Source organism: Mauremys mutica, chromosome 4 (assembly GCF_020497125.1).
Source record: "Mauremys mutica isolate MM-2020 ecotype Southern chromosome 4, ASM2049712v1, whole genome shotgun sequence".
NCBI lineage: Eukaryota > Metazoa > Chordata > Testudines > Geoemydidae > Mauremys > Mauremys mutica.
Window position 1 is genome coordinate 159,913,414 of NC_059075.1, and position 21,073 is coordinate 159,934,486.

At 46.8% G+C, this 21,073-nt stretch overlaps 2 protein-coding genes across 2 annotated transcripts; one reads left to right on the forward strand and one right to left on the reverse strand.

Moving 5' to 3' along the window:
- Positions 1–7,251: 7,251 nt before the first annotated feature.
- On the forward strand, positions 7,252–12,501 carry LOC123369199 (up-regulator of cell proliferation-like). Its single transcript, XM_045014558.1, has one exon. It carries the CDS (start codon positions 7,252–7,254, stop codon positions 12,019–12,021), a length of 4,770 nt encoding a protein of 1,589 aa, XP_044870493.1. The 3' UTR covers positions 12,022–12,501.
- A 3,636-nt stretch (positions 12,502–16,137) lies between these two features.
- LOC123367883 (olfactory receptor 1019-like) lies at positions 16,138–17,076 on the reverse strand. The gene has a single exon (XM_045012187.1). The coding sequence runs from the start codon at positions 17,074–17,076 to the stop codon at positions 16,138–16,140; it is 939 nt and encodes a 312-aa protein (XP_044868122.1).
- Positions 17,077–21,073: the final 3,997 nt, after the last annotated feature.

Genomic DNA, 21,073 nt, shown 5'->3' on the forward strand with positions numbered 1-21,073 from the left:
ACACGCTAGTTTTGCTGAAGTTAAGGCCTATAAATAGCAGTGTGGTAACAGTGCCACAGTTGACAGATGAAGCTAGCACCTGAATACAAACCAGTTCAAGTACCTGGGTACACACTGCCAATGATGCTGTGGTAACACTGGTATTTTTAGTGTGCTAGCTTGAGCAGAGCTAGTGTATGTCTGCTGGGAGTTACAGCTCCAGCTGCTGTGTGCACTTTCCCATAGTACCCCTAATTCCATCATCCAATAAGAAATATAAAGCTTTTGTCCAATGCACAGATTGTATTTCTGACCCTCGTATAATTCTCAACTTCCCACTTATTCCATTATCAGTAATGGGTGTGTGAATCTCTTCTTCTAAACCCCAAAGCGGTGAACATCGAACCTCACCAAGGGATATAGTCAATTCCAGAAGCCGGTATCCAAATAAATAATGTTTGGAATTTTGATTTAAATTTGAACGATGAGGGGCCAATGTGAGTCTTACGAGGTGTGAAATCCCTCCCTAGTACATTCATGAAGTTTAAGACCGGAAGGACTATTCTGATTATCTAGTCTTACCTCCCACATAAACAAGGCCAAATAACCCACCCAGTGCTTCTATGATTCTAGGATCACATATTCTTTGCAAGACCTATTTCCAGATAATCATGTTGCTTGGCATTAATTCTGCTCCCATCCTCAGTTGTTCAGCAGGGGCCTGATCCTGCTCCCACTGGAGTCAGGGGGAGTTCTGCCATCTGCTTCTGCAGGAGAAGGATTGGGCCCCGCATCTCTGAAAATACTACAATGCCATTTGCCCTCATTGTCCTCTGTCCAATCCTTGGGGTTGGGGAGTGTGGGTTTCTGCAGCTTAGGGTGACCAGGTGTCCAGTTTTTGACTGGAACACATGCTTGAAAAGGATCTTAGCGGCTCTGGTCAGCCATTGACTGTCTAGTTGACGGCACTGTGCAACAGGGTGGGCAAACTCCCTGCTAGCCTCTGCGCTGTGCGGCTCCCGGGAAGCAGAGGGCATGTTTTCCCCTCTGGCTCCTATGTGTAGGGGCAGCCAGGGGGCTTTGCATGCTGCCCCATTGGCCAGGACCTGTGGCCAATGGGAGCTGAAGGGGTGGTGCATGTGGACAGGGCAGCATGCAGAGACACCTGGTCGCACCTCCATGTAGGAGATGCAGGAGGGACATGCCACTGCTTCTAGGAGCTGCTTGAGATAAGCCATGCCTGGACTGTGCATCCCTGACCCCATCCTGAGCTCCAAACCTCAGCCCTGATCTCTCTCCCACTCTATGAACCCCTCAGTCCCAGACCAGAGCACCCTCCTGAATCCCAAACCCCCCAGCCCCAGCCCCACCCCAGAGCCCTTACACCCCCACACCCCAGCCCAGAGCCCCTTCCCACAACCTGAATCCCTCATTTCTGGTGCCATCCAGAACCCACACTCCCAGCCCAGAGCCCGTACCATCTCCCACACCCAACCCCCTGCCTCAGCCTGGAGCCCTCTGCCATACCTGAACCCCTCGACTCCAGCCCCCAGTCCAGAGTCTGCTCCTGCACCCCAAAATCCCTCATCCCTGAGTATTCAGTTTTGTGGGAATAGAAAGTTGGCAACGCTACTGCAGCTGCTAAAGTAGAAATTGTATAGGATTAAGTTTACATAAAGCAAGGCCAGGACTGGGTTGGGGCGGGGGGAGGAGTGGGGCATCTGCCCAGGTTGCAAAGCTGGTGGGGACAGAAAAATGGGGCGGCACAGGATTAGGCCCAGTGGTGTCAAGATCCCTCCCCTGCAGTATCGAGTCCAGCAGTGTCAGCTGGAGCCCAGGGTGCTCAGTGCCTCCCCACAGGATCTCAGGCCCAGTGATCCAGCAGGAGCAGGCTGTTTTTGGTGCTAGGACTGCAGCAGTGGTCCTGTTGGGATCTAGGAAGTGGGCGGGCAGGGAGCTGAGTGCCGCAAAAACTGCTACCTGACAGAATTTGCTGCTTGACTCATACTGAGCATGCTCACAAATATCTGCCGATGTTGCTGCCCTCACCTGAAATTAAAATCTGCTACTTGCTGTTCACGGAGGTTAAAGGGGGCAAATTGGAGGGGCCCGGGCAGGATCTGAGCAGGGGGCAGAAACTGACAGCATAGGGGCATCATACAGTTAGAGGCCGGGGCAAGAGAGGGGATAAGGGGCAAAATCAGGGACAGGGAAGGGTGGGAGTCAAGGTTAAGCCCAGAGACAAGGCAGTGGCAGAGGGCCAAACCCCAGCACAGGGAGGGGCAGAGGGTTAACCCAATGGGGTGAGCCATCTGCCATATTTGCAAAAAATAGGATGGGGGGCAGAGGGGCTTTTTTATTTACCCTCTCAAAGGACACAACATCTCAGCACACACTTCCCAGGGCGGTGTCCTTAAAGGCACAGAACATCCCAATGCCTAGACGCAGCAGCCCCTCTCTATCTGACATAACATACTGAGGTGCTATAGGAAACCTGAATCAGTGAAATATTTTATATAACCCCAGCAAAACTCTGTCATACATTTTGAGTGTTCAAAAGAGCCACTTATCAGTGTATACGTCTGTATAAAATCTCATAGTGTGCAGAAATTGGTTCCCAATATTCACTGAGGGCAGTATCCTTTCTTAAAATTAAATCCTTCTCAAAGGCAAATATCTACTTTAATTTTTAATGAACATAAGAACGTCCATATTGAGTCAGAGCACAGCTCCACCAAGCCCAGTATCCTGTCTTCTGACAACAGCCAACGCCAGGTGCTTCATAGGGAATGAAGACAAGAGGCAATCATGAAGTGATCCTGTGATCCACTCCCAGCTTCTGGCTGTCAGAGGCTAGGGACAGACACACCCAGAGCATGGGGTTTTGTCCCTGAGCATCTTGGCTAATAGCCTTTGATGGAGCAATCCTCCAGGTACTTATCTAATTCTTTTTTGAAACTCGTTGTAGTTTTTGGCCTTCACAACCTAATGGGGACAGGTCTGCAACCCCAAGATTGCTTGACAACCACAAGAATTAAAAACTTCTGAGTTACACACTCCCAAGTGTTCGTGAAGTTTTAGAATGCAGGAGGCCCAGATCCAGAGAAGTAGGAGCCTAAGCCCCTGAGTGAATCTGGGCCTATCCTCATCCTTTTGTTGTTCCAGCTCCCAAAGAGTTCATCTAGCCAAGGCCATGTCGAGGCTAGAAAGATCTGTTAATTCAAGTTAGAAGAGCATACAGTGATCAGAGTGAGTATGTCTCTTGTGCATGTGCCTAGTTGTCTCCTGGTGAGTGGCGAGTGGTTGTACTGATTGAGGGGTAGAGAATGATGAGAAAGATAAACGCATATCTCACGGTTTGCTCCCCAGAGCAGAAGATGGGAAAGAAAAAAAAAAAGAGGTATCACATTGTGACATGAATAGGTGTAACTCAGTGGTCTCCAACCATTTTACATCTAAGATCCCGTTTTTAAATGTAAGGGCAACCCAGGATCTACCCCGCCCCTTTCCTGAGGCCTCACCCGCCCCACCCCTCTCCCTCGCGCTCTCTCCCACACCCTGACTCACTGTCACCGGGCTGGGGCAGGGGGTTGGGGTGTGGGAGGGGATGCAGGCTCTGGGCTGGGGCCAAGGAGTTTGGAGTGTAGGATGGGGCAGATTTTTGGGGTGCAGGAGTGAGGGGTGCAAGCTCTGGGAGGGAGTTTGCCCCAGCCTGGAGCCCCCTCCTGCACCCAAACTCCCTCCCAGAACCCACCTCCCTCACCGATCCTGCACCCTCCTGGGTGCAGGAGGAGGCTCCAGACTGGGGCAGAGAGTTGGGTGCAGGATGGGGCAAGGGGTGTGGGCTCTGGGAGGGAGTTTGGGTATGGGCCAGGGCTGGCGCAGAGGTGGAGGTGCTGGCTGGGAGGCACTTACCACAGGCAGCTCCTGGTGGGAAGTGCAGTGGGGCTCAGGCAGGCTGCTCCTGGAAACGACCGGCTGGCTGAGTGCAGGCCCGGCGCCTCTGTGTGCAGCCCCTGGGGTGCGGGGGCGGGAGTGAGTCTTCATGTGCTGCACTGTGGCCTGTGCCCACAAGTACCGCCCCCCTTGGCCGGTTCCTGGAGCTGCCTTATTCCCCCGCCCGTCCCAGGGGCTGCAGAGCAGAGAGATGCCTGCACTCAGCCAGCTGGCTGCTTCCAGGAGCAGCAGCAGCAGCATGGGGCCAGGCAGGCAGAGAAAGCACCTCATAGATTATTAGGGTTGGAAGGGACCTTGAGAGATCATCTAGTCCAACCCCCTGCTCAAAGCAGGACCAATCCCCAAATGGCCCCCATAAGGATTGAACTCACAACCCTGGGTTTAGCAGGCCAATGCTGAAACCATTGAGCTATCCTGCCCGGGATTGCAATGGACTGGCAGAGGCTCCAGGATCTATCAGTCAATTGTGTTGATGGATTAGTGACCATTGATGTAACTGCTACTAGCTGTCGGTAGCAGGTTTTGCCATTACACCTGGCTTCCTACCCTGGGGAGCGGGAGAGGCCTGCAGAGAGGCACTGACTGAGGGCTGTTGGTGCATCCTGGGCCTTTGCCAGCATCCCTGCCACCATGACAGGGAGTCACCTGCCCCCCACCTTAAGAGTAAGGTCACAGGTACCCCCTCTAGCACTCCCAGGTACCCTCCTCTCAGTACACACACATCCCTCCAGCACCCCTCCTGCCCGCAAATACCACCTCCAGCTCCCCCTCTACCCGGCAGTGTCTTCTATTGGGAACCTGCAATATGATAACCCTAGGGGCCACTGTTCTCACAGCCTTGGTTTCCAGAGCTGGCGGGAGCAAATCTGCCCTGCTAGAAGCAGTCGCCTGCCTGCAGCACCTGGGCTGGTCAAGGCACTGGCCTTGCATGGCCCAGCTCCAGGCCATGTGATTGTAAACCTGGCAGCCACGGGGCTGGGGCAGGGCAGCCCAGGGGAGCAAGGGGTGGTTTCACTCTGCATGCAGGGAGTGTGGGGAGAGTGACCCAGCTGCAATGACAGGTCCCCAGATGAAAAGTGGAGAGACAGGTGCCCAAGAGGGATGTGTACTGTAGGGAGCATCTCATGGAGGATCTCCTGGCAACCAGGCTCCTGAGCAGGGACTGGCTCCAGGAGATGGTGCTGGTCAGCGCCAGGCTCCTATGTGGCAGAAGCAAAAGTGCATCATGATGCAGCTCAGAGCTGTGCTGCCTGCTGTGCCTGGGGAGCACCTGGCTGTACTCGAGGAGCAGGGAAGGGTGGGCTGCCGGGTAGGCAGCCAGTGCCCTGGTTCCCACAGTGCAGAGAGCCAGGGGCCCGAGCAGGCCAGGTGGCTCCCGGCCAGGTGGCAAGTCCGTCATTGAGTGCAAAGGCCTGTAAGTCGTCTTTTTGAAGACACCACGGAAGCCGTGACTGTACCATTCTTTCTCTTATATTGCAAAGGTGACTGGTTAAAGACATAGGCCAATAGTTGCCTGGAAAAAAGAGGGGTCCTTGCCAATCTTCAGAGGAACAATAAGTCCTGATTCCCACCACTTAGGTACCTTTTTTTTTATCCTTGAGTAACTTCTGATGTCCAGCAACCTGGCTCTAGCCTTTTTCCCAAAGTGCTTTATCGTATGGCCATAGTTGTGGTGCAGCCCAGAGGATTTGCTTGGTTCAAGCTTCTCTATTGTATTTTCTAGCTCATGTATGAGAGAGAACTTTCTGAAGCCAAGGTACTCACATCTGTAGGCATGTTTTTCAATTAGCTTTGTCTTTTCTCCTGAATACTCCATTGTGCATGTTTTTGCAATAGTTCTGAAAGATTAGAAATGGACACCGTGTAGAGGTAAGCACAGGAGTTTATTACGCACAGCACTGGTGGAGTGTTATTTTGCTTATTAGGTTTAGAGACACTGCAGAACAATTGATTACAATAGATTATATAGGGTGCTTATTGAGTGGAGAGAAGTGACGGGGATGGGTTTTTTAAAGCTTTTGGATAGATTTTAGCAGCAAGACAAGATAAGCACAATAAGCCAATGGTTTGGAAGATAACATAATGGCTTTGCCTATGGTTTAAATTAATACATTGCTAACACACAGGTAATTATCCTCATCATCATATATGTTCCTGCTCATCTTGGCATAATGTTTGAACAGCATATTCACAGGCTTTGTCGTCTAATGCCACTACATCTTTACTTTTCGGGATATTGGTGTTATTTAAATTGCAAGCTTTTGTCTGTTTGTTCTCAATTTGCTTCAGTATCATCCATAGATCTTTTCCTCTGTGAGGATCCAATCTTATTAAAGTAAACTGGTTCTCTGTTAAAGTGACTATTTACAGAGCTGCAGCAACTGCAGCTTAGCATTCTAACCATGTGCACACAGACTGACCTGCTGGTGCCTCCTCCATGTTCTTTCCTCATGCAACATGTGCTCCTACCTCTAAGTTCTATGCTGGTTGCTACAATTTCTAGTCATCATTTAACCTCGGTGACAATAGTGGTCCTGTCTCCTGGGTAGAATGTACTGCTAGTCTGGGCCAGGAAGCACGACTGCTGAGTACATATTCATCCTCACTTTCTGCCTTAATGTGATGTACAGAGAAGAAAAGTGGGGGCAAGGAAACCATCAGACAGAGCAGTAAACAGGGGAGGTGGGGAGAAGGAAGAATTTCCTCATTGCCTGAAGGACCGCATATGAGAGGAGCTGGATGAATGTTTTCTTTTCTGGTTTGGTGGCTGTAAAAAAAAAATTAAGAAATAAAATTTGGTTTGCATTAAACTAAATCTAATTTTTTTTTTTAAATTTTTGGTGACTCAAAAAAATTAATTTGGGGCCTATTCCACAGCTGGATTTCAGACTTGGCTTTCCCACATCTACTGGGCTACATGCTATGGGAGGACTGGGGAGAGGGAACAGCAGCACCACCTCCTCCTTCTCCTCTGGCCATTTTATGAATGGCTGAAACTACTCATGTCAATTTGCAATAGTTTAGGCCAACCACATTTCTTGTTGAATACACGACTTGTCTGAAAGAATTTCCCCAGCTCCACTTATGTGAGACATTTCAGTTCGGAGGTCTGAGTGTGTGACAGTTGGGTCAAATCTGTGACAGTTGCACCAGATGAATGGTGCTTGGGTACTGCAGCTACACAACCCCTCTAAGTGGCTGTCACTTACAAGGAACGTGCAGGCCTCCATGATTTTTGTTCTGTAAGTTACATTACAGCCCTAATGCCAAAATAACAATTCTATCTGAGAGCTTCTTTGGTTTAACAAACTGTTCATGTTGTATCCCCTTTCTGCAGGGAGACAAAAAGCCCTTCAGTACATCGAGTCAAAGCTAAAAATGCAGAAATACAGAAGCAGGAAACTAAAGCTGAGAGATGTACTGGAAATCACCCCAGAAAGTGTAAATAACTGGACTCCTCAGACAACAGAAGATTTACCGTGGCATTTCCTGAGGAAGCTCATGGCTCTGAATGCGATGGCCAGAAGCACAAAGCTTGAGCACAGGGCACTTGGTGATCAAACTCTAATTATGGACAAAGAGGAGCTGGGTATTCATGAACATTTTTTTTTTCTCAGTGATACAGACACCAGTGATTGTCTGAACCCCCTCGATGTTCTCTGTGCCGTTCTGCTTTGCTCAGACAGTTTCCTGCAGCAGGAGATCCTGTCCAAAATGTCCATGTGCCAGTTTGCCCTCCCTCTGCTGCTACCCGCCCTCGACACCCCCAAGTGCACCCTACTGCTGTGGGCCATGAGGGACATTGTGAGGAAGTGGAGGCCGCACTCCCTGGCAGAGAGCAGAGGGTTCAGAGAGGAGAGCCTGGTGCTCACGTCAATGCCAACCATTTCCTTTGTGCGGCTGGGGAGCTGCAGCTTCTCCAAGTCCAAACTCCTCAATGAGGTTCTCAGCCCCTCCCAGCAGCACCACAATTTCTTTATCCATCAGGACATGGAGTCTGGGAATGTCCCTCGGGAAATCGCAGATGGGCTGGTCGAGATTTCCTGGTATTTCCCTGGAGGGAGGGAGAATTCAGATCTTTTCCCAGAGCCCATTGCGGTTACAAACCTGCGTGGAGACATTGAGTCTCACTGGCTGCAGTTCAGCTTTTTAACACAGGTCTCCTCAGCAGTGTTCATAGTTACTGAAAGCATCAATGAGAGACAATACGCACTGTTATCATCTCTGCAGGGATCAGACACTAAATACTACTTCATCTTTAATAATCAGGCTGCGACATCCAAGGAAACAATAGGATTCCTGAAGAAGTTGGCCCCAGGGCTGAAACTGAACAACTCCCATGTGCTGCAGAAAGGACGTGCCACAAATCAGGCGGCATATGTAAAAACTCTGCAGTCTGCAATAGCAGGTATAATGAAGTCTTCTCCCAAGAGAGTGAGTATAGAAGCCATGGCTGAGACAGCGCATCAATTGGGCATCCAGGTAGATGAGGAAAATAAGAAATGTCAGCGTGCTAGTGAATATGCCAAGGAAATCACTGTACACATAAAAGATGTGGCAAAGTACAAGAGGGAAAAGCTGAGACTCCAGGGGGAGACTTGGAAAAACTTGGCTGAAGTGGAAAAAGAGCTGTGCCAAATGCGAAAGCAAGGAAACATCCCTCTGGAAAAATACAAGTCTCAACTGAAAGAGAAATTAATAGACTTACGTGTCCAGCAGCATGAACATGACCTGACTGATGGTTTGACTACATTTATTACTGGACTAGGCCTACTGCCTCCCGAGGAGAAACGTTACTTCCTGAAATGGATGAAGTTTGACCTGGATCACATTGCTCGGGAGAATCTTTCTAAACTACGGGATCAATATAAAGAGAAATGCAAAAACTCAAAAGATGACCCCCAAATGTTTGCAGAGTTAGACAAATTAATCTCTGCCAGTTCCTTAGGGGTGGAGCATTTCATGCGTGAGTTGGGGCAGTTCTACGAGGCTGAACACGCAATGGTGAAGGAAGGTAAAATGGCAGAAAGCCAAAGACAATTCATCCATCTCCCAGGCATAGCAGCTGACCTGATGCTGGAAGGGTTTCCCATGGAGCTGATCGATGGAGATGTGTCCAACATCCCACTGCAGTGGGTGACAGATGTTCTGACTCAGCTCCATGCCAAGCTGGGGGGAAGGTCCAGAATGCTGGTTCTAACAGTGCTGGGAGTGCAGAGCACTGGGAAATCCACCCTCCTCAACACCATGTTCGGCCTGCAGTTTGCAGTGAGCAGTGGCCGATGTACACGAGGAGCCTTCATGTTACTCATTAAAGTGTCAAAGAACTTTCAGCAGGAGCTGGGCTGTGATTTCATCCTGGTGATAGACACAGAAGGCTTGAAAGCCCCTGAACTGGCCAAGCTGGAGGACAGTTATCAACATGACAATGAGCTGGCCACACTGGTGGTTGGACTGAGTGACATAACCATCGTTAACATGGCCATGGAGAATGCCACCGAAATGAAGGATATTTTGCAAATTGTGGTCCATGCCTTTCTCAGAATGGAGGAAATAGGGCAAAAAGCCAACTGCCAGTTTGTGCATCAGAATGTCAGTGATGTGTCTGCTCATGAACAAAACATGAGGGACAGGAAACACCTCCTGGAGCAGCTGAATGAAATGACCAAAGCGGCAGCAAACATGGAAAAGAAAGGCAGGGAGATGACATTTTCTGATATTATGGATTATGATCTGGAAAAACACAATTGGTACATTCCTGCTCTGTGGCACGGAGTCCCCCCCATGGCTCCCGTGAATGTGGGATACAGTGAAAAAGTTTATGAATTAAAGAAATATTTGTTTGAATTTCTGAAAGGCTGTTTACAAAACAGATCCCCCAAAAACATTCCTCAATTTCTTGAATGGGTGAGAAGCCTGTGGAAAGCTGTAAAACATGAGAACTTCATCTTTAGCTTTAGAAACAGCCTCGTTGCTGAAGCCTATAACCAGCTGTCTGTGAATTATGCAGAGTGGGAATGGGGTTTCCGCAAGATGATGCACCTGTGGGTATCTGAAAAGGAAACTTTCATCCAAAATCAGCCACCGGATAAACTAGACACCAATGTTTTAATCAGACTACAGAATAAGGCACAGGTAAAACTGATGAAAGAATCAGAGAAGATTTTGGATCATTTAGAACAATATTTTGAAAGTGGAGCAGCAAATCTGCACCTGATAGAAAAGTACAAAGAAGATTTTAGGAGAAGTGCAACTGGTCTGAGGAATGAACTGGAGAGTTATTCATTCAGCAAGTTAGAAGAAGCGATTGAAATTAGAAAAGGTCAACATAAAACAGATGCTGTCCTGTCAGTGTACAAGAGAAAAATTGAAGAGAAAGTTGACAGGCTTCTGAACCATTGCAGGAAAAGAAAATGCAAGCTAAATAACGATGAACAGGAGAGAGAATTTGAAACCATGTGGACAGAAACATTGGGAGAATTATCACTCATTCCTCTACTGAAACGCAACATAGATGAAGAAATGGCGCTCCATCTGAGAAGAGACCTAGAGAATAAGGGGAGTGCTGTATGGCAGATGTTACAGGATGCCAAAAGCTTACCTACTTATACAACACAAAATTTCAAAATGAAAAAGGAATACTTAGACTTAAGCATGTTCCAAAGTCTGAAAACATTCGTGTCAGCTGTGAAAGAACGCTTTACACAGGAATGCTGGCATAAAACAGAGGCTCTTGCTACATCCTTAATAGATGAGTGCAATAGTTACACTGAAAAAAAGGCAAATGACAAAGCAGATTATGATGAAACTTACTGCAGAGAGTTGTTGCGGATGATTAACGAGCAGCTTCAGCAGGTGAATGTTCAAGACCTTCACATCAGCGCATGCTTTGAAGTTGACCTGAAGCTTCTCATTTTGGGGGATGCAGCTCGTGCATTTCAGAAGATGCATGAAGAATTCATTACAGAAAATGATCCTCTGGAGCGTCTGGGGAAACTGAAACCTCAGTATCTCTCCACATTCAAATCTCTGTACTTAGAGAAGGATGAGTGTCAAGACAGGGCCTGGAATTTCTGTGATCAGTGTCTCAGACCTGCCCTGGTGGACTATGTGAACAAGAGACTTGGGACAGAAATCGTGGATGACATTCTCAGCAGTGAACAGTCTGCTGATTACAGCACCCGGAGCTTTTTCCAATTCTTTGTTCTGAAGAAGCTTTTGGAAGAAAATGAATCTAACAGTTATTTGCAATACACAAGGAATTATGTACATTTTATCAAAACCCAGATACAGAAACACGTGTTAAAACGCTACAGAGAGAAGGCAAGTCTGGGAGACTTGGAGAAAAGAATTTTCTCCACAATAATTAGTAAACTCAGGGATGTTCTGAAAAACTCCACAGGTGTGAAGACTAAGACAGTCTCTTCCTTTTTAGACAACTTTTGTGACAAGCTGCAGCAGGATCTAGTCATTCCCAAGGAAAGCTTAGAAGTGATACTGTTTAAAAACACAGCAAGTGCAGACCAATTTTCGGCTTTTATAGAACAGTTTATTCCTGAACTGGAAAAACAAGTTTTATCCACTTTTGAAAATCTGGAAATTGAGTCAAAACTCTCAAAACTTGCAGTGAAGCCCCAGGATGCAATCTTCAAGCAAGTGTTTGGCTGTGGGAAGCAGTGTCCGTTCTGTAGAGTCCCTTGTGACGCAGGAGCCCCTGTTCATGAGGAGCATTTTGCCAAAGTGCATCGACCTCAAGGATTAGGGAGATACCAGTGGAATGAAACAAGTAGACTTGTCTCTGATATATGCTCCTCTTCTGTGGCTTCCAATCTCTCATTCAGATGTGCAGAGACAAAAGGGGAGTTTTATCCTTATAAAGATTATCGGAAATATTTTCCAGACTGGCGCATCCAGCCAGATTCCAGCATCACAGCTTCCGATTACTGGAAGTTTGTTTTCAAGGAATTCAATCACCAATTTGCTGAGGAGTTTCATGCTCTCCCTGCCGATCTCCCTGACGACTGGTATAAAATAACCAAAGAGCAGGCACTGGCGAGCCTAAATGAAGCCTATACATTGAAGTGAAAAACCGGCTGAGAAACTCTTTAGTGAGCGGAAAGTTACAGAAGTTAATTTTCTTTAAATGTGGCATGTGAAAAAATCCCATATCTTCTAAATATGGAATGTCGTTTCTCTTTTAATATCAGACACAGATTGCAGCTTCCAAACAGATAAAGAAAGAATGTTTTTTTCACATTTCACATCACACAGAATTTATGGAAAATTAGATGAGGGAAAGACCCATATGTGGAGTTTCTGCATCTTTGTCCAAAGGACCAAATGACCAAATCCCAAATTTGTCCTCACCACTGCATTTTGCTGGTGCGGTGGTACCATGTAGTGACCTGCAAACCTCCAAAGAGCCCCCTGAATACCAACCATCCACTTCTGCTACTTAAAGCCTCAATAACCTGCACTTTTGCAGCTAATCTGACACCAAACAGCCTGGCCCTGATGCTCACCTTCCCTGGGGAAACACATGGGAGGGAAAAAATACTTCAGAGACACCAACAGGGCCGCCCAGAGGGGGGGGCAAAGGGGGCAATTTTCCCCGGGCCCCGGAGGGGCCCCCAAGAGAACAGCTGAGGCTCCCGCCTCTGCCCCTCTCCTAGAGCCTCAGCGCATTAAGCGGCGTCCTCAGACAGCGCCGCAGCATCTCTCTGCCGGGGCCCCTGAGCCCCGCCCCACTCCGAGCCGCGTGGTGAGGGGGCGGGGCTGGGAGCTCCGGGCTGAGCTCAGCTCCCTCCGAAGCCCGGAGCTCCCAGAATCCTCTGGGCGGCCCTGGACACCAATGAGGGAGGTTTGCAGCGTAACACAATGGGGAAGGGAGGGATGCAGGCAGCAAACCCAACAGACCCTGAGGATTCAAAGGGAATCCTCACAAGCCCATCCCATCCCTGATAAAAGACACATTTAAGTGCGCGTTGTTAAAAAAAATAAATATGTGTGTGTGCCCACAAGATGTGTAGTGCAGCCCCCCACTTTTCTGTCTAGCCCACCTCAGTCCCACGACAGGGAAGAGGCTGCCCCTGTGGCTCTGTACTGAGCTATGCTGGCTACTGATGAGAGAATTTTTCTCCATTTATGCTAGGGGGATGGGCGAGGAAGGGAAGTGGTGGATGCTGCCCTGTCAAAGAGAGTAAAAAAAAAGCCTAGAAATGTCATTCTTTGGCCAGGCATGCTACACCCTTACACTCAGCTTGGTATCATTTCTCTGTTTGTCTCTCTCTCTGTAATGGGATAATTTTTCGAAGCCTCATCTGATCAATTCCAAAATTTCAGGCAGTGCTCTGGGCACCAATGGCCAGAACCCTTTTGATTTTAGGTGAAATCAGTAAACCAAAAAGGGGAAAATGGGGGACACATGAAATCCCTGGCATCCATGTAGCACAGCCACAACTTCAAGCACCTCTGCAGTTGTCTATAGATCAAAGAACTAGCTGATGGCTGGATTAATGCCTCCAGCATAACAACACCCCCAGCTCAGCTCTGCCCATCCTCCCAGTGGAGTTTAAGATGTCGGCCACCTGAATGACTGATCTCCCAGAAAAAAAAACAATATGGAGGAGGGATGGAAGAGGGAATGGGGATGTATAGATAGGGGAATAGGGGCATGCACACAGCCCATGGCATGGGGGGAGAATGTGGGACCCTGGTGTGAAGCGCTCACATAACTCCTGGTGGCAGATGGGACACTGGCAAACCAGCTCAATCCAGAGCCATGGGCCCATTCACTTGTGTGTGAATATCAAAGGAGTTAAATGTATTAGTATATACTCTGGCCAATTCACTTGTGTGTCAATAGAGATCAAATAGTATTGTTTTCGCCTAACTATATCTTGTTGTTTATTATTACATTACATTTACATTATGCATGCCTGGTAATTAAACAGACCTAGATCAAAGTGTGTATTCAGATGTTAGAACTTCATCAAACTAATGGAATGTTACTTGCATTGTTTTCATTTATCTATTCTTATTATAATGTAAAGGCAGGCAGTTATATTATGTCTAAGCTTGTAATTAAATAACTCATTGAATGCAAATGAAGAGTGCTAAATTCAAAGCAATTGGCTATTGTGTGAGTAAGAACACTGCTCTGATTGTTGTGTGGAGAAGAAGCTATAAATACTGATTTAAAGGAAGATCCTTTATCTCTGGACTGTTTGGATTCTAACAGGGTGGAATAACTAAACAAGAAGACCGAGATCCCCAGAGTTATTCTGGGTGGCCCTGAACTGGCAGATCACTACGACTCTTTTGGTTTTACAAACTTTGACTCACCTGTTAATGTATTTTACCTGCTTTAACTTCTCAATAACACTCATTTCTTTTCTCTGCTAATAAACCTACAGTGAGTTAACTATAGCATTGGCTACCAGTGTTGTTCTTGGTGTAAGATCCAGAGCACCAAATGATGAGGGGGAAGTGACTGGTGTCTTGGACTGAGAGCAACCTGATGTGGGGTGATTTTTTATTCATGTGACCATTATCACTCAGTCCAGTTTGTCTGAGTGGTAAGATGGGCTGGAGAGCTTAAGTGGACTGTCTGTGACTCCCCGGTAAGACTGGAACTGTGATCCAGGAATTTACATTTGTTACTGGTTGGTGAAATCTAATTACAGACCACACCACCAGCTTGGGGTGGCTGCCCTGTTTTCTGACAGTCTGACCTGAGATCCGCACTCACAGTTGTGAGCCACTCCAGACAGCATGAAATTGGGGGAACCTGGTATGGGGGAAGGGGACACCCAGAACCCCCAGCATGGGGGGGAAGTGGGAATTGGGGGGAGACAGAGCTCCTGGCCTGAGAGAGAAGGGGGCCCTGGTACAGAGAGAGGGAGAAATGGGGAGCACACACAACTCCTCATGGGGGGAAGACTAGAGAACCCTGGTATGGAGGGAGAGGGGAATGTGGGGAAAATAGGGGAATGGGAGCACATTCAGAGCCCCTGCCATGGGGGAGAATTGGGGACCCAGGCATTGGGAGAAGGAGGAATAGGGGACACAAAGCCCCTGATATGGGGGAAATGGGAGGCACACAGAGCTGCCAGCATTGGAGGGGTAAACGGGGGCATTAGTGTGGGAGGAGGAGGGAATTTGGGGGCACAGAGTCCTTGAAATTGAGGGGCATGGAATGGTGTCACACAGGAAGGTTGTGGGTGGGAACTGAGGGATGTGAGAATCCTCTGGTGTGTGCAATAAGTTCACCTGCCAGCAGCAACCTTGTCTGTGACCCTTTAAGACACACACACTAAACCCAGAATATAAAAGTAGCAACATCAGCCTTATCCCCAGGCCTGAGCTGGGGTGACTGAATGGCAGAATTACTTGGCTGCGCAGGGTGACTGTTGCTTTATTGTAATAATTATTTACACCCTACTACCAATAGGGCTTGTACTGCCCTCCCGACGCATTGCCCTCTGATGAGGTCATGTACCACCCTCTGATGTCACCTAAGCCCACCCATCTCCATGTATGGGGTGGTGTAACCAAAACATCTCTATTTATCATGTTACGACACCGAGGAGGTGAGAAGGTTCGGGTTGTCTCTCTGGTGTCAGGATGTGCTAGCGCTTGGTGTCCCAGGTGCTCCTAGTGCTAGCTACAGGAGCCTATGATTCCATCCTAGCGGTGTTTGCTGTGCAGCCTCAGCTCCTTTCCTGCCAGTGGTTGTACTTTCCCACACGCACAGTCTGACTGAGAGGCTGGCGGACTTATGCTGCACCTGTGAGCAGTGCTTGCTTCTAGCCACAACTCTTGCTCAGGCTGCAGGCCTCATCCTGGGCCTCTTGTTTCAGGGGCTCTTCCTACTACACCAGTTAAGACCCTCATGAAGGAGCCAGATCTGCCCAAGTGCTCAGCATCCAGCAGGTACCATTGAGATCAACGATTCTGGACTCCGAATTTAAGTCCCTGACTGGCAGTTGAGCACTTTGGAAAATTGGACTTCTTGCTGAAGTGCTGAACTAGTAGCTGGCGGGTGCAGGCAGAACTGTTTGGAAAATCTGGCCTTTAGTTTCTTTTGATGCAAGACACACAAATTTGGTGAGTCACGGAAATTAAGATAATGACACAGAGAAGTCACTCCTCCATCTTACTCCCATTTATTTATTCAAAATAAAGTCTCCACCTTTACATTCACTGAGAAAAGAAAAACCTTCCTATCATCCTCCTAAAAACCTCTTTCACCTCCTTGTTCCTCAGGCTGTAGATCAGGGGATTCAGCATGGGGATCAACAGGGTATAAAACACAGAGATGATTTTGTCCTGGTCCATGGAGTACTTTGAACTGGGCCGTAAATACATAAAAATGGCCGTTCCGTAGAAGATGGTGACAGTCGTCAGGTGGGAGGTGCAGGTGGAGAAGGCTTTGCGCCTGCCCTCCGTGGAGCTGATCCTTAGAATAGCAACCACAATGTACACATAGGAGACGACGATGGTCAGGAGAGTAGATGTTATAATTGCAATAGAAAAGGTGAAGTGAACAATGTCTGTGATGTGGGTGTCAGAGCAGGCCAGTTTCAGGATTTGGGGCACATCACAGAAGAAATGATTGATGACGTTTGATCCACAGAAGGACAAACGGAATATAAATAGAGTCTGAACTGTTGCATTTACCCAGCTGGTGAGGTACGACCCCAGAACGAGCAGCACGCAGATCCGCTTGGACATGGTGACGGTGTAGAGCAATGGGCTGCAGATGGCTGTGAAGCGATCATACGCCATGACACCCAACAGGCAGCACTCACAGGACACAGCAATGCAGAAGAAGTAAAACTGCACAGCGCACCCAGTGAATGTAATTGCTTTGCTCTCCACTATAAAGGCCATCAATGTCCGGGGAGCGATGACGGTGGAGTATCCAACATCTAAGAGGGCCAGGTTACCAAGGAAAAAGTACATGGGGGTATGAAGCCGGGACTCAATCCTGATTAAAGTGACCATCCCGAGATTCCCCACCAGAATCAGCAGGTAGATCAACAGAAACACCACAAAGAGAATGACTCTCAGGTTCTGGTTGTCCGTGAATCCCAATAAGATGAACTCGGTCACAGTGGTGTGATTCCCCTTCAACATTTATCCCAGATGTGCTGTTCCCCACAAGGGAGAAAGTGAGCATTGCATGGAAAGAAGAGACAAATAAAGGCTGAGTATCAGTTCCTTGGAGTCATTCTGATCATATACCACGTGGTTCTCTGCTCAGATCTAACAGAGGTTGAAGACTCCATTATGAGTTTTGAACTAACAGCCATGGGTCTTTTAGCTCAGGCGGTAGGAAAAAGAAAGAACTTTCTCCCAGCAGACAGCTGGCCAGCCATGAAATGTCTGTACCTACTGTGGGCAGATTTGTGGTTCCAGGATTGGATTCCTGAGTCATCTCAGGACCTTTATGTAAATCCGTGGTAGAAATCATCCTCAAATCGAGGGATCACCAATGAACGATCGGGCGGTAGAGGCTTATATTCTACTAGATAGCAAAAAGAATGGAGTACCACCTGTGGCACCTTAGAGACTAACAAATTTATTTGAGTTAAGGTGCCACAAGTATTCCTTGTTCTTTTTGCTGATACAGACTAACATGGCTACCACTCTGAAACCATTCTACTAGATCAGGGGTCGGCAACCTTTCAGAAGTGGTGTGCTGAGTCTTCATTTATTCACTCTAATTTAAGGTTTGGCGTGCCAGTAATACTTTTTAACATTTTTAGAAGGTCTCTTTCTATAAGTCTATAATAAATAACTAAACTATTGTTGTATGTAAAGTAAATACGGTTTTAAAAATGTTTAAGAAGCTTCTTTTAAAATTAAATTAAAATGCAGAGCCCCCCAGACCAGTAGCCAGGACCCGGGCAGTGTGAGTGCCCCTGAAAATCAGCTTGTGTGCTGCCTTTGGTATGTGTGCCATAGGTTGCCTACTCCTGTACTAGATAGAAGTCCCCTATTCAGTGCTTACTGCCAAGAGCTCACCCAGTGCTGTCTCATTACATTAAAATTTATTATGACTAGATTCACATACAGTTACCCAAGTTGATTAATTCCATCCCTGGCCAGTGGTACTCTTTGTACAGCAAGGTATTAAGTTGAGGATATAGGACATAGGTGCTTGTCCACTTCCTTTTATGGAGTCGGGCTTGTTGTTTCATACAATAAGGTACGTGGCAGGCAGGCAGAATTGTAGGAATGGGATCTGTAGTCACCATACTGAGTTGCCAGAGTTACACGATGAGCTTTTAGAGTATGTATGCCAGTAGCCTAGCCCCTTGTTTGTACTTCTGAGTTTCTGATGTCGCACACAATTAACTCCCTCCTAAAATTTTACCCTATTTCTCCTGTTCCGCTCCTTATACCGGGGCCCAACCTATCAGGCTATAGAATCATTCTCACACTTTTTTTGGCCAATTGCCTATTTAAGTATTTGTACGCAGTGGAACAGCTTCACTCGGAGAGACTAAAGGAGCCCTCATCAGAATCCCCCATAGCCCAGTGGTTCGGGCACTCTCTGGAGAGATGAGAGACCAACGTTTAAATGTTTTCTCCCCACAAAGCCGGGGGTGGGGGGAGTAATTCAACTTGGGTCTTCCACACCCTGGATGACTGCTCTTACCACCAGAATAAAAGTTAGAAGGTTGGCGATGCCAGCATGAGCACCAACACTTCCTTCCCTAGAATTTCTCAAAGGAAGCAGCTTAGGTGCCGGTCTACAGGATAGTCCTCCTCGCCATCGGTCACAAGCTGTCGGGACCTAGGTGCTGAACTCCTGAGAGGGACAGGGCTTAGGACATTCTCCCATTGGTGAGCTCCCCACTCAGCATGCTGGCTTTTGTGGATCCCATTCCTAGTCAGCTTTCTCTCCCCCCTCATGGCATAGGGGACCCAGGGTCCTAGCTCAGATTTTGTGAGTCCTGGAAATTTTCTGGGGACCTAAACGTTAGGCAGTATAACACTGAGCATTCCAACGCCTAAGTCCCTTGGTGAATCTGGCCTTACACATTTTCTTTATTGGTTTTAATTAGAGCTCATTAGAAGAGGAAATTTCCATTCCATGGGTAAATCCAAATTTTGAAATTCCAAATAAGAATTAAATGTTGATGTTTCAAACTTTACCCGGGAATGGAAATTCCAAACAAGAATTTCAGTTCAGAAACATTGAAAAGATATTTTTGATAATATTGATTTTTTTCAGGAATTTCAAAACAATACTGTAATGTAAGATATTTTAATATAATATAGATTAAATTAAAGTTTTAATATAATATAAAAGTAAATATGAAATAAAACAATATGATAAACTCAAAATGAAACATTTTTACCTTATAACAAAACATTTTGACATTATCAAAACAAAATGAGAAGGTAAGACATATTTTGGTTAGACATGTTCCCATCCAAAATTTAATCAAAATCAAGCAGCAAAGAATCCTGTGGCACCTTATAGACTAACAGACGTTTTGCAGCATGAGCTTTCGTGGGTGAATACCCACTTCTTCAGATGCAAGACAAAATCAACGCATTCCTGCAAAATATTTTTTGTCAAATTTGCATTTTCTGACAGAATTGCTCCATCAAAATTGTTTTGACTGTCTCTAGTTTTGATGTTTCTAAAGATTGTTTTTCAGGATGTATATCAACAGGGAAGAAGTTAGACTGATGTCTTTTAAAAGTGCATCTCCTACGCCATGCACCAGAACATGCACTAGCTGTGACAATGGGAGGTTTCCCCAAAACACTGCTCCTTTCTTTTAGCAGTCTGCCTGTGTGACTAGTCCCACATCTAGAGAATATAAATCTAGGAAATGGACAGGGTGCTGATTCAGCTGTGGATAAAGAGTGATGAGCCAGATCTTTAGCTAGCATGAATGGGAATTGACTTCAGTGGAGCTACATTGACTGACACCAGTTGAGAATCTAGTGTTCTTAGAATATCTACTTCCAGAATAGTCAGTCACCTGCACCTCATTGCTGTACAAAATTAATGAAACAATCCACAACCTTGATCTCCAGATACATGCAGCAAATATGCCTACTGGACACATTTCTTCACAATCAAAATACATTTAAAAAAAATAGAATTAAAAGTTTTAATACTCTGAGACGCCCTTTAGTTTGCAATAGGTTATTCTTACCTAAGTAATCGCTTCCCTTTCTCAGAATGCGAGTGGCATGGGCATCATTTTCCTTGTCACTGCTTATTCTGCAACAGAAAAAAACCCAATATAAATGTGCTGTTCAGATAATCAGGACTCTGATTTCAGTGAGCCTGATCTCCACGTGAATTAGTTCTAAATGACAATTGTATCCACATGTCGGAACCAAAGGAGAACATTTATACCATCTCCTTTGGAGCTTAAACGACAAACCTACAAGAGGGAGATGTCTGATGTTCTTGATCTCAAATGAGATTGTTTTTGGAGGTCAGAGGGGTTGTTTATATTTATTTTTGTGGCATATTGGGACAAAATCCTTGGAGTGCTGCTGAGTCTGAACATGAGGCCAGGCACAGGTGGGATTGTTAGAACTTCTTTCATGTCCCCTGGGAATAACCACACATAATTGTGTTGCCTACAAAACCTGTGCATATTCCCTGGTAATTCTTTTATCTCATTTTTTCAAAGTGAACCAGCTATTTTACTCAGGCAGGAAACCTGAACAATTCCTCCAGTGGCTTGAACACTAGCCTGATACTCAGGAGACATGGTCATTTCCTTTCTCCATCACAGTCTTCCTGTGTGACATAGGGCAAACCACTTAGTCTTTCTGTTCCTGCAAATGGGGGATATTAACGCTCCCCTACCTCATAAGGATGTTGTGAGGATAAATATATTAAAGCTTCTGAGATACTCTGGTCATGGGGCCATATAAATAGAGCCAAGCCAATAACTGATCTTTCACTTGTGAATGTAAAGTGCTCGTACACCTTGCAGGCTTCCAGTTCTCAACTTGAGAGAGAGACAAGGTGGGTGAGGTAATATCTTTTATTGGACCAACTTCTGTTGGTGAGAGAGAGACCAGCTTCTGAGTGTACACAGAGCTCTTCCTCAGGCCCTGGAAGGAACAAAACCCCTTTCCCACCACC